The following is an 18,060-nucleotide window of genomic DNA, read 5'->3' as shown; positions in this document are numbered from 1 at the left end:
TTGGCCACGAGCATCACTGAAGAGACATGTATTGTCGAAATGCGCATCTGGTGCAGAAAAATTGGTACCGTTAATGTTATTACTACCACTGGGTCGATGCCTCTGCAGGTGGACTGTTAGTCCCCAAGGGTATCACCAGCCCAGTAGCCAGTACTCCGGTACTGGCATGAAAATACGGATTTTTTTGTGTTATTAAATTTGCTGTTACAAAATATTATTTTTTTTTATAAATTAAGGAATGTATCTCCCTCATGCAAAGCTCTGATTCCTTTCACGGATTTGGCTATACTTTTTGCAACATTTAGATTATAGCTCTTCATCTTTTATATAAGCTTTGGATTTTACATATTTTGGCCACAAGCATCACTGAAGAGACATGTATTGTCGAAATGCGCATCTGGTGCAGAAAAATTGGTACCGTTAATGTTATTATCAATTATTTCTGAAACACTGCTAGTATTCAAATAGGCTGCTCTTAAACAAGTTTTTACTATACTTTTAATGGTCATTTAGATAAATTGTTCTGTATGTATTCAAAAATGATTCTATTGAGTTTCTGATTCAGATTAGAACATAAAAGCAATATTATTAGAAAATTGAAAGCTGAACTTGAAATAAATCATTTCCAAGAATAAAGAAAAGGAAATTCCAATACACTTATTGTAAACAGTAATAATTTACCTGAGTTCATACGGATATAATTTGAGAAATGACCATAACTCCTCGGACAAACAACAATTGTTGGCCAGCACAGACATACTAGGTAGGAGTACTTCATCCAACATGTTGAGGAAGCCATAATAAGCTATATCATCCTCTGGTGTAATGCCTCCATCCTGTCTCTGCAACAAAGTAACAAAGATATGTTATAAATAAGTCAAGTGAACCAACATATTGAGGAAGCCATAGTAAGCTATATCATCCTCTGGTGTAATGCCTCCATCATGTCTCTGTAACAAAATAACAACAAAGATGTTATAAATATGTCAAATAAACACACACCCTCTGGTGTAATGCCTCCATCCAGATCCTGTCTCTGTAACCAAATATCAAAACAATATCATAATTAGTAAACCAACATTTTCTTGTGTAATGCCTCTATCCTGTCAGTCTCTGTAATAAAATAACAAAACAATATCATAATTAGTAACCCAACATCTTCTGGTGTAATGCCTCCATCCTGTCTCTGTAATAAAAATAGAATTTCTTACTATCATGCTGAACTTTTTCCGACATAGTCAGTATAATTTCGGTTTGTGCCCTTTGAACTGAAGAACGCTTAACTATGGCAACAGAATACACATGCTCGGAAATCCTTTCTGTGATTAGACAAAATGCTGTCATGGTGGGTGATTTGGTTGTGTTTGAAAAAACGTCTCGTTAATTCATAGATGCCAACCCCCTTTTGACACAATCAGTAACAAACTATCAAATTTTCCGTATTTTTGAAAAGTTTTCAGTAATCATTCATAAACGTGCATTTACCAATAAAAATTACTGACGAGTGGTTGCAAAGTGATGTACACTAAAATTTGTCATTTAACATGTTGTCTGTAGTATGTATTCCGTTCATTGATTGTTCAGATGTTCTCGACTCAAACATTTTTGTTTTGTCAAGGAGAAGTAGAGAAAGGGGGAAAGCTACTTAATAAAATGCAAGTTTGCCTCTTCGGAAGTCAGTTAGTTACCCAACAATAGGTTGATAACTCCCGAGAAACCGGAAGCATTACATTGGCGTTTCCTAAATACTGGACCAGGACGGAAAAGTAATGATAAAAATCCGTGTTTTACAAAATTGAACGTCGATGATTGGGAATCCGTAACTATTCGACTTTGACCGTAATAGCGTAGTTTTTATCGCAAAATCGGAAAAACTACGGAAAAATCGTAATGGTTGGCATCTATGTTAATTATATCGTGATGGAAAGCAAGTGAAAAACTATAAATATTTGAACTAGATCTTACAAAGATTTATATTTTTATTAAAATAATTGTTTCTCCAATAGCTCTTTGCATCTGTGACAGCTGTTTATTCGGGACAATTATATGTTTAATGTAAACTTTGTTGTACGAGCGTACATGACTTTTAGAACGCACCTACGTATGTGAGATTTCCGCAGGGTTTTGGTGAATGTAAACAGAAAGATACGAGGACCGAGAATACTGAACACAAACAGAGAAAACGTTATTTAGATGGTATCTTTGTGCTGCTGAAGGTTATCGAAATGATAGTTTTAAATACATACTCAAATTTAAATTCGTTGGATATCTTTTTTAAAGATAGTTCTTGTTTTCGCTGTATTGAAGACCCATTGGTGGCCTTGGCTGTTTACTGCTCTATAGTAGGGTTGTTGTCTCTTTGACCCATTCCCCATTTCCATTCTCAATTTTATTGGTGATTTCTAGTTTTTCTACATCTTAAATTGATTTCAAATGACCATTTTTCAATATGTGTTAATTGTTGGTTGCTTAACGTCCAGTGATGTTCAATACATAACATCTTACCTTTGACATAAATGTCTTTCCAAGTCTGATTATCTTGGAAATAAGAACTGGGTCATATGCTGTGTATGGGCCCAAATAACGTAAAATAGAAAACACTTGTAAGTGCAACTCTCTGTAAGAAGTCACTTGTGGAACCTTCTTGTCTTGTTTTATTTTTCCTTTTAATATCTTCTTAGGAATGCCACAATTTCTGAAATGAAAACAAAAGATAAAGATATAAGATCCATTATTTGTCTCCCTTTCTCTGAAATTCTTAAAAGTGAAAACTATATTCATTAAACAATCAGATCATTACAGTACACACAAGTTATTTTTAATTTGTATTCTATACATGTATATCACAAATTAATGATAAAATGTAATCTTCACATGGAAATCAATACTGCCTACAGACGACCAACTCCATGCAAAATACATATGCTGAAAAATTGGTTCCTATTCTTTTCCTGAGGTAATTGATCAGGATATCAGGTTAGGTTTTATGACTTTATTTGGTTTATATCGTACACCTTTTTATGTAACAAATAAATTTTTCATAATTTTTAACAAGTAGTAAATTGTGACCAAATTAACCTTTACTAGATCATTGATCAAACGGGATTTATTGATTGAATGATGGCTGCTTAATCAATAGCTGCAAAAATAGGATTGAACCAACAGTAAATATGAAAATAGAAAGAACAAAGTAAATGTAATACTGGTGAGGTATTTAATGCATGGAAACATACTCTCTATAAAAAGATTCCATCATCTTATGGACAGTTTCACATAGCTTCATAGTAACAGGTCTATATGATGTGGCAAAGAACTCTGGTAATCTGTCTAGAATCTGCTTCACACTACTCCAACATCCAAACTGTAGTAACTCTCCACATAATCCTAACTTCTGATTGGTCTGATGCTAAACAAATCAAATAGAATGAAGTCAACACATGTTCTTTTCTAAAGACTTATAAATAGCAAGGTTTATTTTCTCTTTGTAATTTTTTTTTTAATTCTTCTTCAAATATTAGTTGACAAGAATTCAAATTATCTGTAAACAGAAGATTTGTCTTTCTGTACCATACACATCAATTTGGGGGAATTCTGTAAAATGTTTTTGTAGTTAATTTTTCTCATTTATATGTATAGAAGTGAGATTTACATATTGACAGCGTTTTTAAATCTTTTAAATTATGGGTTAATTTTATTACTCTCATGACATTTCATATGCAATCTAGCATAGAAACTGGTTTTTATAAGCATCTTTGTCAATATTCAAACTTATGCAATTGTCATCATTGTAGCTTTAACTTAATTTTCATCAATCCATTGTTATCTAAATTGTAAACCTGATGCTCATATAAACAAATAAAATTTGAGTGAGAACATACAAGAATTTGGTAAACAAAAAGTTGATGAGCATTGTATGTGAATATATATGTGTTCTACAAAATAGCATGCTTACTTGAAGGTGATAACAATTTTCAAAAAGCTCTGAATTGTATTTCATGAGAAAATTTCCCACATAGCCAGTATTCAATAACTGGAAATTGATAAAACATACATTTTTTTTATATAGATTAGACCGTTGGTTTTCCGGTTTGAATGGTTTCACACTAGTAATTTTGGGGCCCTTTATAGCTTGTTGTTCGGTGTGAGCCAAGGCTCCGTGTTGAAGCCCGTACATTGACCTATAATGGTTTACTTTTTTTAAATTGTTATTTGGATGAGTTGTCTCATTGGCATTCACACCACATCTTCCTATATCTATCACACGGTATATCATGCTCACAAGAATTGTGTTACCAAATTTCCAGAAGCTCTGGTTTGTACTTTGAGAAGATAATATGATAAATTTATGTGACAGATAAATGTAAAAAATTATGTAATAAATACTTTTATTCCAGCAATGATAATTCAACCTTACCACATCTATCATAGCCTCTTCATCTGTCTTTTTATCCTCAGCTTTATCAGCTAACGATACAATGTTCAGCTTCCTGGCATGAGCTTTGGCATTGTTCACATCTTTCTCATGATATTCCCAAATCTTACTGTCCGCTGGGGAAAGCTTTAAAAAATTAAAATGTTTATAATCATAACTATATTAACTGGTTACAATGAAAGGTGTCATCTACCTTGTCATCAGTTTTTTACAATCACCAGATATCTCATTAATTCATTACAGAAAGTAAATGCAGAAGCAAATGCTTTATTTTATATTTAGGATTTAATTGTCAACTTGTGATTCTGGTCATGTTTGTTTATGATTTTTTTTTTGTCTTGTTCACTGAATTCTTAACATAGAATTACTTTAAATACATATGCATTTGAAAAAGTCTACACTACGTGCATGGCAGGCTTAAAATTGAGAAATATGTACAGGAACAATGTATAAGAACAATAATAATTTTACAGACTACATTCCATGTCAGTTTTGTTAACCCTTTCCTCCATAGATTTTTTTTTTTAACATACTTTGATTTGCATAGGATTTTTTCAATTTAAAAAAATTCGTCAGGTTTAAAGTCTTAATGCATTGGGAAAACAAATATTTCATTAAGGGCTATTCCAGTAAAATTTACCTAGGAGGGGCGGAACGCCGACGATATTTTTTTCCATAGGTGGGGGTTATCAACATAATTGTATTCTGGAGGGTGGTGGTCCCGATTTAAATTCATTTCTGTTGGTGGCCGGGGTTTCTGAATGATAGGTTAAACATATTGTTCCCCCTGTTATGAAGGAAGATTCTCCTGAAAAGGTCATCCGACTGCAAATAAAGTTGGCAGACCACTAATTTTAAGCGTCCGTTTTTGTTCTTGTCAAACCAGTGATCGGGAAGGACGTGCCCCCTGCGCCTATAGCGCATATTGAAAAGAAATGGCGCATACAGTGACAAATGTAAGCGCCCACGTGGCGCACGATACTTTTCACTTCGTTTCGAAACGTTTAGATATCGTCAAATGAAGTTTCCGATCGTGTTCCATGCCGCCATGTGTGTGTACACAACTGTGTAATGTTCCTCCAATAATAGGAGCACCTATATATTTTTGGGACGTCTCGGATGTTTACCTATGATAATAGAACCATGCGATTTCACGTCTCGGGTGTTTTCCTATTGTAATAATAAAACCATGCGGTCTAACTGATAACCCGAAAAACGTAATTAACCATCATTCATGATATATATTTTTTTTATAAACAACTTTAAATTTGTTAAATTTGGCTAGTACAGACGAGATTTAGCCCTTATAATAATCTCATTTAGTTTAGCTTGCTATTATTTCGATTGAAGAACCCCAAAGACTTTTTAGGAATATAGTTTTTGTCTCCATAAAAGACGCTTAACTGTCCTTGTCATTTTTTGGTCTTTGGCTCATTTTGACATTTTGTAAACATGACTTCTTCAGCGATTTGTTGTTTTGTTCTATGAATAAATGGTACTCTATACTGTTATTCTTGTCACCGTGATGAAGATATAATGATACAAGAAGTGCAGAGGAATTGCCTGAAATGTCCTCTGAAAGGAACGTCTGGAATAAGTATGGTATCGACGAAGACCCAAATTTAATGTAAAAAAAACCAACATGAACATGAACAAGGCAACAGTACCAGTTTAAACATTGTAAATAAAGGTTAACTTAAATATTGTTGCGGTTGGAAGAAGTTATTGTATATTCATTGAAATTGAAATGGCAGAATTTGCTGTACTTAAATCTCTTTCCTTGCAAAGAATATGTCTTTAATAAGGTGGACTGGCCAATTCTTTGCAATTTTTGTCCCAAATAATATTTTATTGCATACAGTTTATAACAACTTCAAGTACCCTCTCCCTTGTATACCGTCTCCCCACAAAAAAATATGTGTGGGTGACATCCAAACTATGCGGTCCATAAAAAAATATTTATATTTGGCACAGTCAATTAGATTTTTATTGCACATGTTGCGTGGGTGGTATTGAAGGAAAAAAATGGCCTAATTTTTGCGGAAAAATATGGCCTTGTTACACAGGAGAGTATATCATCTTCCTCAACATTTGCCTATTGAAAAAAAAATGTATATAAGAAATACAAAAAATAAAAAAAGAATTACATTGTGCCTACCAAAAATATTTTATGGCTCAAACTAAACTCTGAAACATCAAATGGTTGGTGCCAACCAGTTTCCCCACCTGAAGAATATGTCGTACCTGAAAATGTTATTGACAGTTTTAAAAATAAAATGGGCCATAATTAAAATCACACCCCCCTTTTTCGGTCACTGTGAGCTATTGTCGTCATGTTGCATCTGTCGTCTGCTGCTCCATAACATTGTTACATGTTTCATTTTATATTTTAATAGCAACATAGCTAGTATAAAAAAGAAGATGTGGTATGATTGCCATTGAGACCAGAGGCGGATTTAGGACGGGGCCAGGGGGCCCCCCTTTTTGGATGCACTGAAATAGATAAACCAACAAATTTTACATTTATTTGACAGGATACAACATTTTTGTATACTTTAAAAAACTAGCTAACTTTTATTTTTTTTCTCTAGGTAGGGGGTCTTGGAAGAAAATACATGTTCTAGGTGGGGGTGTATTTTTTTAATCTTTTCCATAGGTGGGGGGTCAAAAAATAAGTGGCGTTCCACCCCCCCTGGATAATTTTTACTGGAATAGCCCTAATGAAATTTCAGTCGTATATTCTCATGAATATCCTTTTTAAATTAGATACAAATTTTTATTAGGTCTGACACAGATTTTTCGTAGGAGAATGTTTTAACTGAGGCACTACACAGGCGTCATTAGGGAGTAAAGGGGGTGGCATCAAAGGCGTCATTATGGAGTAAAGGGGGTGGCGTCAAAGGCGTCATTATGGAGTAAAGGGGGTGGTGTCAAAGGCGTCATTACGGAGGAAAGGGTTAACTATTTCTTGTTCAATGCTGTCAACTAAATTAGACAAAACATCATATATGAGCATGAAAATTGAAAGAGTTAAGGTTTTGGAAAACAGGAAGTGATATTAAATAAACAGAAAAGTTATCTGTTAGTATAATGCAGCTTAATTACATGAAGCTTTATGATGTATATATTGTTCCTTTCTAAAAGGTATTCAGAAAAGATTGACAGAGTATGGGGTTTGAGTGGGGATATAAGACAATCTTAGACAACCAATAGGTACATTAAGTCTCTAAATGGTGTTTTTTTAAAAACTAAAATCTGATAGTCAAAGATTTTACCTCAAGGTAAATGTTGGATGAATAGAATGTATACTTACATGTGGATAAAGTAAGTCTAAATCAACCAATCCATTTTCCAATAAAACAGCTGCCATCTTATACAGAGACTGTGGAGTTTCTTCTGACTATAAAATAAAATAAACAACTACACAAAATGTTGATTAATTAATATCAATTTCAAAACTCTACTTTTCATGTGTTTTTTTTATAATAAAATTAAGAAAGATCTTGATGAAATTAAAATAAGAAATGAAGACCTCTATCCTTTAAGTAATGTCAACTTTATTTCAATATTATTCAAGTTGATCGTATAAAAATGTTCCAAGACAAAATGTATCAATCCTCTAGACATCATTTATTTCCCGTATTAAATTTACTTACAGCATAGAATTTAAACTTAAATCCCATGATGTTACAAAGTGTCTTCGGCTCACTGACATACTCTCTAAACATGGGAATGTAAAACTGATCATGTTCTGGCCGATTCTCAAACGTTTCCAACAATATATCCAACACACGATTAGGGTCAAGGTCAAAGCATCCTAAAATAAATATGAAAACATTGAGCTAATACTATATGTATTACATGTAGGTTGATCCCTGATAATTATATATAGATTTATCACTGCAAAAACAAGTGTGTTACAATATTTCTACACTCAAGAGTTTTATTTTAATATTTTTAAAAAGCGTGTGGCTTGCCAGGTTTTTTAAATATTTAAATTAAACTGTTGACCAATCATTTGCTGAGAACAGCTCGGAAAATGCGAAAATAAAACAAAAATAAGAGAAATCCTCATATAAATGTCTAGTACTTATATATTTAGACACTAAAACTCAATAAATAACATTTCAAATGGATAAACAGAACTAAAATTAATCAAAGTGCTGGATAGCACCTCGGGAAAGTTTGCAACCGTATATGTGTATTATTTCAAAAAGGTTATAGACGTGTATTATTTCAAATATGTATTAAATCACAGTTTTGATTTTTTCAAACTAAACCATTGTCTCGCCAGCAATTTCCAAAAATCACTTTTTATGCCCCATTTATATTTTCTGGTCTGTGCATCCTTTCATTGTACCGTCCTTCCTTCTGTTCGTCTGTCTGTCTGTCCTATTCAGGTTTAAGTTTTTGGTCAAGTAGTTTTTGATGAAGTTGAAGTCCAATCAATTTGAAACTTAATACACACTAGAACAAACCCATGATATCTCAGGTCCGTGACTGAATTAAAGTATATAACTATGTGTAAGCCTTATTTTAGTATTGTGATTGTCATCTGATAAAGTCATGCCGATTATAAGATGCACAGTTTTCTCTGCTTTCAAAATCTTTCTGTTTGAACCCATCGACCTGGAACTTATCAATTATTGGTAATATTAATTATTTGGAAAACAAAAGGTCCTGGAATGGAGTATTTTTTAATCAACAGCATTGTCCTATATTAATTAATTTAATTATAAATAAAGTTGAATTCTTTGATTCGCTGTTTTATGTCATGTCCGCTAACAAATTGAAAACTGTACCTATACGCCTTATTTTAAGTCTTGATTTTTAGTATTCGTATTGTCATCTTAGAAAGTCTTACTGTTTAAAATACTACAGTAGGGAAAAATTTGACAATGATTGAATTAAGTAGTGTCAACCCTGTGATTATGACCCATGTATATACATGTAGCAAAATCCGAAATACACCGTTTGGTGGTGTGCCTGTCAGATAAGAAACGTACAGATAAGGTAATAGGTAACAGGTGAATATACTATTGGTATCGGTATGGGATTCGACCCAGAACTTGTTAATTATTGGCAATATTAATTATGTGGAAAACAAAAGGGTCTGGAGTGGTGTAATTTTTAATCAACACCATTGTCCTATATTGGATATATTTAAAATTGAATTCTTTGATTTGTCGTTTTTACCCCATGACGGCTGACAAATTGGACCTCGTTATTTTGGTATTATCGATGTTCCCTATGATATAATCTTTCTAATTCTAATGCCAAATTAGAGTTTTTACTCAATTTTCACGCCAACACAGTCCACTGAACATAGAAAATGATAGTGCAGATGGGGCATATGTGTACTATGGACACATTCTTGTTTTATATATCTATACTTCTAAATCTAAAGACTGTTTTTATGTTAACCTGATAAATGTATAACCAAAGAAAACTACAAGTCAAACTTATATATAAGGGTATATATACTTGATAGAATATACTGAAAATTTCACCCTTTTACATCTAGAATGGTAAAAGTGACGCCAACAAAATTCAAACTTGACTTGTGTTTTGTGGTTATAAGCAGTGCATATAAGTTTCTCATAAAATTTGGTTCAGGCAAACTAAAGTAATTAAGACGGAACAGAAATCAATTTTGGGATGTATGGACATATACAAGGGACGTACATACTTACAGAAAAAAAACAGGATAAAACCCAATATGATGTGGGCATAACAATAGTAGAATGACCTCAGGAATAAAAAGTTTATATACACTAGATTCATACAATGTTGATCTGTATAACCCTGTAACACATTTTAGTTGCTGCTGTGTAATTACCATTGAGGCAATGACATTTGAGATTTTTGTTTTAAGCCATTTATTGATATACCAGTAATCATTGCCTCTGTGTTAGGACGACACATTGTTAATTATAGGTCAATCTAAAAGAATCATACTGCCCCAGGAATAAAGCGTGAGGATAAAAAGTTTTGGATCCGCTACTGCATTTTTAAGCACTAAGAAAGTCATTTTGCTAGTACATGAACAAATGTTATTAAATCATTTTAATAATTTCTACAGCAGTTGTCTGTAGCTTGATCTCGGTCATGAACTATAATATTCTAAGAAGTAGATGATGACTCGGTTGCTTTTAAATTATACGGATGCTATGATACTAATTGTCATTAAGACAATGTATTTCTGTTGTCAGTTTGATCCATTTGAGCATGCTGAATGAGTGAAAGTCCTTATATCCACATTGGAATGTGAAACAGCTAGTATTTAAATAACGGAATTAAAAGTTTTCAAATGATTTTTGGCATCAAAACTTTCAGATCATTGTCAGTTTGACAAAAACAATGCACTTTTCTATTAAAGCCGGTATTTACCTTTACTCGTCCTTGGCGTGAGACATAGCCATATAATTATTTATTATTTTATATTCTTTCACCTTTGTATTGTTAAAATAAATCAAACCATTATCACTTGTCAATTATCTGACAACTTGGTCAAATATCAACTTGTTCTCGCATACCGCACTCTTTCGGTACACTCATGCCTTTACTTATTCAATAATGAACAGTTGTAAATATCGTACATAGTAAAAAATAGTGCAGGAAAATGTTCATTCATGAAATATTCATCAATGAAACGCTGTCTCGCGTAGATTTCTTTTGATTTTCTCTACAGCCAATGGCCGATCTGCAAAGTAGTGTTTGTGATACTAATTTTCAAGCCAACCAAACCTTTAAACTACATACATTAGGAAATAGCTGTAACTAATTTCAAATTTTCTATATGTTTAACTAATTTCAAATTTTCTAAATGTTTGTATGTTCAACTATGAAATCAAATATTCATGAAAATTATAATTTGTCCTTAATCCACGAAAATTAGTACCCATGAAAGTAAATGAATTCACAGTATAACAAGTATTCTGTTATAAAAATTCTGTTTCATCCAACAGATGTTACTGATTTTCTCCCAAACTTCAGAATCTTGTGAGGATTCCTGTTATTGCCTTTTAACCAAATTTTCCTTTGATATTACTGACTGATCCGTTCTCAGCACAGTAGAGTGATATGAAAAATTATCGCTAGAAAATAAGGGTGCACATGCCATTGTCAATGGAATTAACAACACTGTCAAAGGTTTTATAGCCATAAGCCGATTATCATTGGTCATGTCAACTTGATTGCTTTTCTCACTTTTGCTATACCGGCTTAAGTAGGAAAATCAATCACGTTGAGATAAACAACGATAATCTATAAATATTTAATAACTTACCTACCAGTGATTTAAGATTTTCTATAACTTGTAAAGGTGATATTTTTTCTCTTTAACTTACCAATCAGTGATTTGAGATTTTCTATAACTTGTAAAGGTGTGATTTTTTCTGTTATTTCCTGATTTAATTCCACTACAAGTTTGGCATATCCTTCATTTTCTTCCCGCAGCAAATTAAATTTCATCTGTTTGTAACTACAAATCAATTAAATCTTTTAAGAAGATAGCATCCAACCATAAAAAATAAATCTCTTTAAGGTAAAATTCAGAATACCATAGAATAACATCTTTTAAATGACAAGATTTCTAACCATTTCATTTATTAATTTTTTTAATATTAAATGCAAAATTCTAAATAAAAACCTGCAGCATGAGAGCATGATACAGTTGTTGCTTATTCAAAGAATAAAGTTCAATAACTTCTCAATGTTTTATCAAAAATTTATAATAAACTAAAGGGAGGTTATTTTTAATAGATTTAGACCAGTCACCAAAGTTTAACAACTTTCTGTCCAGTGGTTTAATATAATATAAAGCCTTCAAGTGCTTACTGCTGTGATGTTTGAGTAAATTTGAGAACTTTGTGCATAAAAGTCAAGTTACTAGTTTAATAGATAATCCATAAATTCTTTCTTTTTGTCGAGCCTTCAACTTTAGTCGAAAAAGCAAGACATAGCGATCCTACATTCTGTCTGCGTTGGTGTCCACAAATATTTTAATAACTTTCTTAAACTATCCCGATTTCTACCAAACTTGGCCTGAGGCTTGTTTATGTTCATAAGGTAGTATACAGAAGTAAATTTTGTGAAAAAAAAACAAACCATTTTTTATCATATTTTACTTATAAATGGACTTAGTTTTTCTGCCAGGAAACATGACTTTCCCTCTGTGGTTAAATTTTTTAAAATTTTAATAACTTTTTTAAATATCTTGGCTTTGTATCATACTTAGACATACTGGTAAGCTTGTTTATGATTTAAAGCTAGTATCTATAATTAAATTTGTTAAAAATTTGTTCTTGTTTTCCGTATTTTACTTATAAATGGACTTAGTTTTTCTTCCAGTTTACATTACATACAGTCTGCAGATAAAGTTTTTAAAACATTTACTAGATTCATAAACTATCGTGGATTTTTACCAAACTTGGTCAGAAGCTTCTTGCAATCAAAAGATAGTATACAGAGGAATATTCTTATTAGTTATTTGCTCATTTTTGTTTAGCCTGCGATTAACAGCAAAAGTAGGTGAGACACTGGGTTCCGCGGAACCCTTACACATTTTTTTAATTATAAATGTACATTACTCCATATAACACTGCTGTACTTACAATAATCGTGTTTTTGTTTTGACATATTTGGCTTGATATTGCTGTCTAGAGGAAATCAAGCCTACATTTTCCAATGTGTCAAAATCCAGACGTTCTTTAAACACTGTTGGTGCTATTAATCCCTGAAATAAACAAGTCACATTAACATCCAAATACATGATTTTGAGATTACCTAATAAAAAGAACAAAAAGATAGTTTTGTTTTGGGTTGCCTTGTAATCAATATGCTTTGTCAAACATTTAATAGAGTAATATGATCATCCAAGATCTTACAGTAATTTTCAGTTAATGAATGCTCTTTCCCATGTTATCTAATGATAATGAGGCGGAGCTTTGTATATACCTTTTTTAAACAAGCATCAATCCCTTTGTAATTCATAAATAACTCTTACCTCTATAGCTGATACCAATGAGATAAATCTGTCTCTTTCTTGTTTATCCTCAGAACAAGTTGTCTCTATATCTGTAAATAAAACATGTAATGTGTATTCAGTAACCAGTAACATGTAATGTGTATTCTGTAACCAGTAACATGTAATGTGTATTCAGTAACCAGTAACATGTAATGTGTATTCAGTAACCAGTAACATGTAATGTGTATTCAGTAACCAGTAACATGTAATGTGTATTCAGTAATCAGTACCATGTAATGTGTATTCAGTAACCAGTACCATGTAATGTGTATTCAGTAACCAGTAACATGTAATGTGTATTCAGTAACCAGTACCATGTAATGTGTATTCAGTAACCAGTACCATGTAATGTGTATTCAGTAACCAGTAACATGTAATGTGTATTCAGTAACCAGTACCCAAATAATTAACATTGAACAGTAGCTTTTCTACTTTAAAAGAATCTTACCAAATATAGAAAAGACATCAACAAGTAATAATGGAACCTCCTTCTTGAAATCCTGAAATCATAAAAGAAAATGTGTTTTATTATAAGTATCATTCCACTGTCATGACTGTGCAAATACTGATAGCTAAATTACATTTCATTGGTTGAAACTATCGCAAAAATGTTATTGGTTCAACCTTTGTTTTAAAGGTTTTCTAATGGTTTGATTCTCAAACTGTTTTTACTTGATATAAAAGGTCTTTTCTATCTGTTAATGAGACATTGGATAATTGGTCAAACCTCAGGATACTGGTTTACAGTTTGAGTCTTTAATATTGACCTTAGAAATATCGTCGCTGTTATACAAAAACCTCGTATCTAAGGTTTTGATTATTTTACACCAGGCAGTAAAAACTGAAATCTTTTTATCGATTATTTAGAATTAAATGTGTATGTTCCACTGTATGCGAAAATATCTGATCTTCTAACCAATAAATTACCAAGACGAGCAAAAATGTCTGCACCTATATTGTATTTTAAAAGCTTTTCATATTATTTCTAAGCTTTATTAGCTTTGAGAACCTAAAATTGATTCAGTAAACTGTAGCTGTTATGATGCCAGCTGCCGTGCCGTGTGTTTTTCTTTTGAGATACGATATTTTCGAACAACAAAATTTCTCACCAATCCGACTACACTTTTTCGTCACATGTCAGAATTCAGGTTAATGATTGGTTAGAAGATCAGATATTTTCGCATACAGTGGAACATACATATTTAATTCTAAATAATCAATAAAAAGATTTCCACAAAAAATTGAGATACGAGGTTTTTGCATAACAGCGACGATATAATTTTTTTCTTATTTTCTATTTCTTATAGCCTATGTATTTTCAAACCTGATATGAAGGTGGATTACTCACGCAGAGATCTGTTAATACTGATACAGCTTGTTCCTGTTTGACATGGCCTTTAGATACAACTGAACACAAGTCATAGAAAGCTTGCTTAAGTGACTTGGGTCCTGGAGTCCATAATTTGTTATCATTTACAAATGATTTACATTGTTTCAAGCTGCAAAGAAACAGAAAGAAAATTATTGCATTTCAAAATATATTAATAGTTGGAAGCTGGAAGTTAATCATGTTAAAAAATAATATCATAAGGTAATAAGTTTCAATGTTAAACTATTTCTGATTATTAAAAGCAGTATGTCCTGCACCTTAAGTATAGATTATCGGGTTTTCTCCACATCGATATTGTAAAATATCTGCCGTGAGACACAATGTGAACATTTTTGGAGAGTGAGCCCAGCTAACGAGATTAGGGTTGGGGCCCAAATTTGGACCCAAAATGAAGGTTGGAAAATCCCTGTATATATTTTTCTTACGATAAAAAATGTTCATGTCATTATCTATCATTATCTATGTTTTAGGTAATCATTCTCCCTCTGCCAAACTGTTTTAAAATTTTTTCTGACTGAAAAAGAAACTTTTTCTTCATCATTTGTACACGTTCGACTATATATTTTCAACTAAAAATGTTTTTAAATTCTGTCTGACCAAATGACTTTTTGTCTGACATTTTGTCAGTTAAACAGAGTTTGGGATGCACTGTAAGAATATTTATTATTGAAATTAATGTATGCATAACAAGTGATAGGGAATGTTGATTTGCACTTTACAATATCTGCGTAATTATACAAACTACATTAGGTAATCAATCAAAAAAGCAAGTCTTGTGGGTAGAAATGTCTGCTGTAAAATAACATTGGAATACCCTCATGCCTAGTCCGAGATTACTCTGACGTCCAACGGCTGTTTTGCCAGACAAGCTGGGGACGTCAGAGCTTGTCCCATATCAAAAAGAGGATATTTGCCTGTCCAAAATAGATGCGCTGCTTCGTCGCTTCTGGTGTCGACTAACGACATTGGAATTATATAAATCCAGTCTTCACGATGAACTGCTAAATTTACAGGCCCGGAGCTCAATTTTTGAAAATGTTTAGTTAGATTCTGTTGGCCTGTAGATATGATTTTTACAGGCCCGAGAGCAATTTTACAAGCCTGGGCTGCCAGGGCTGCCACTCAGCGTGAAGACTGTAAAATCAGGTCTCGATTTGTTCATTTTTCATTTATCACTTCATTTATGTAAGCTTCACCTACCTGCCACCCTTTATTTTTTCCATATTTAAACAGTTTTCACAGTGACCCATCAATTTCTGCATTTTGACTTTCACTTTCAAAGATTATCACGTGACCACGAGAAAAAAGTGATGATTTATGCAAATGACCATAATCTAACACCTCATTCATTTACGATGCAAGTAATCTAAATGTCCGAGAGCTTCCGACTGTTATTGTGGTTGGCTTCTAAATGTAAAAATACGGATCTATAAAGGAGTTGAAAAAAGTATAAATATTTGCATTTTTGCGTCTCGAGGTCATAAAGTCTCACGTAACTTGACAACCATTTGAAAATAATTGTAACCAAGTGATCCGCAGGGCGCAGCTTTATACGACCCCAGTGTGGTTGAACACTGAACAGTTTGGGCAAATTTGGTCACAATATTCAAGCTTGATACTGTCTGAATTTGGATTGTGATCAAATTTTTGACATAATATAGGTTTATGTCACAAAATTAATGTGGTCAAAGATCTAACAAATCTATTGCACAATATTCTTCTTAAAACTTTTCAAAATTTGAAAATTTTGAAAAAAAGGAATTCCTTAAAAAAATGGTAAACAACCCCCCCCCCCCTGTTTTAAAACCCCCCTTGGAGCAATAACTCTTAAACTCAATCCCATGCTTTCCTTTGTATGTATTGAACCTTGCAGTACAATTTCAGAGAGATCCATACACTTAAACACAAGTTTTGTCATGATTGTTTGGAAACTAGAAACATGCTTCTTTTTGGTCCTTTTTTGGCCCCTAATTCCTACATATTTTGGGTGATTAACCAAAAACTTAATCCCAGCCTCCCCTTTGTTATATGGTACATTGTGGTACAATTTCAGAGAGAACCTTACAATTACACACAAGTTATTGTCTGGCAACTAAAAAATTTCTTGTGTTGGCCCTTTAAAATTCCTAAACTTTGGCCCCATAACCCCTAAAATGAATCCAGACCTTTTACTTGTGGTTTTAAACAATGTGGTATAATTTCAGAGCAATTGAAATACATGTACACAAGTAATTATCCTGAAAGTAGAAGAATACTTGTTTTGGGCCTCTTTTGGGCCCTTAATTCCTTAACAGTTTGGACTATCATCCCCAAAATCAATCCCAACCTTCCCTTTGTGGTATTGACCCTTCTGAAAAAATTACATAAAGATCTATTCATTTAAACTAAAGTTATTATCCGGAAACCAATGTGTCTTTGGACGACGACGACATCATACCTTTATATGATCCCAAATTTTTTTTGGGGTCGTATAAAAATGTCTGAAACGATGGGTCACTGCGAAAACTGTCTGAATGTAAGAAAATAAAGGGTGGCAGGTAGATGAAACTTACATTAACGAAGAGATAAATGAAAAATGAACAAATTGATACCCTATTTATATGATTCCTAGGCCGTTAGTTGGCACTAGAAGCGACAAAGCAGCGCATCTATTTTGGACGGGCAAATATCCACTTTTTGATGTAAAACGAGCTCAGACATCCCACAGCCCCAGTTTGTCTGGCAAAATAGCTGTTGGACGTCAGAGTAATTTCAGACTAACTCATGCCATGCCCATGGTCTTCACTATTTTTTTAAGAAAGATTTTTTTTACTTGTTTCCAATTATTTTGTCTTTTTATAGGCAGTGATACATATTTTAAGTGCTTTTATTGTCTGACTTTGAGGTTTATCGTGTTTCATATACTGCTAAATTATATCAATATCATCACTAAATCAGAATCTTTGGTCAGTGATGTCCAGTGTTGATTGTTTTGGCTTTTGCACATGGACAAGATCAACTTTCGCTTTCTAAATATTCTCCGCAAATACACGGAATGCCGAGCTTATTTTGAAATTTAAATGTTATATATTTTTGTTTCTATAAGAAAGCATATACTGTCACAAGGATTTCATTCTTACAAGTCATGTTTTACTGATTTATCCCATGATTTAGAGTTCACGTCGGCTAGCACCATCGCCGCCATCTTTCTGACGTCAAATAATTTAGTCT

General features: G+C 32.8%; 1 protein-coding gene across 5 annotated transcripts in view; it reads right to left on the bottom strand.

Moving 5' to 3' along the window:
* LOC139486825 (THO complex subunit 2-like) overlaps positions 1 to 18,049 on the bottom strand; it is a 59,128-nt gene extending 41,079 nt beyond the window's left edge. For all 5 annotated transcript variants that reach the window (XR_011655640.1, XM_071271819.1, XM_071271821.1 and 2 more), the window contains exons 1-12: positions 17,970 to 18,049; positions 14,809 to 14,959; positions 13,909 to 13,960; positions 13,440 to 13,510; positions 13,048 to 13,169; positions 11,782 to 11,915; positions 8,089 to 8,249; positions 7,746 to 7,832; positions 4,415 to 4,558; positions 3,234 to 3,406; positions 2,506 to 2,695; positions 682 to 842 (exon numbers count right to left, since the gene is read on the bottom strand). Coding sequence is in view for 4 of the 5 variants with exons in the window: in XM_071271819.1 (XP_071127920.1) it covers positions 682 to 842; positions 2,506 to 2,695; positions 3,234 to 3,406; positions 4,415 to 4,558; positions 7,746 to 7,832; positions 8,089 to 8,249; positions 11,782 to 11,915; positions 13,048 to 13,169; positions 13,440 to 13,510; positions 13,909 to 13,960; positions 14,809 to 14,959; positions 17,970 to 18,034 (1,511 nt within the window). In the remaining variant the exon portion in view is untranslated. The remainder of the gene's footprint in view (positions 1 to 681; positions 843 to 2,505; positions 2,696 to 3,233; positions 3,407 to 4,414; positions 4,559 to 7,745; positions 7,833 to 8,088; positions 8,250 to 11,781; positions 11,916 to 13,047; positions 13,170 to 13,439; positions 13,511 to 13,908; positions 13,961 to 14,808; positions 14,960 to 17,969) is intronic.
* Positions 18,050 to 18,060: the final 11 nt, after the last annotated feature.

Source organism: Mytilus edulis, chromosome 8, assembly GCF_963676685.1.
Source record: "Mytilus edulis chromosome 8, xbMytEdul2.2, whole genome shotgun sequence".
NCBI lineage: Eukaryota > Metazoa > Mollusca > Bivalvia > Mytilida > Mytilidae > Mytilus > Mytilus edulis.
This window is presented reverse-complemented; position numbering and strand designations above follow the sequence as displayed.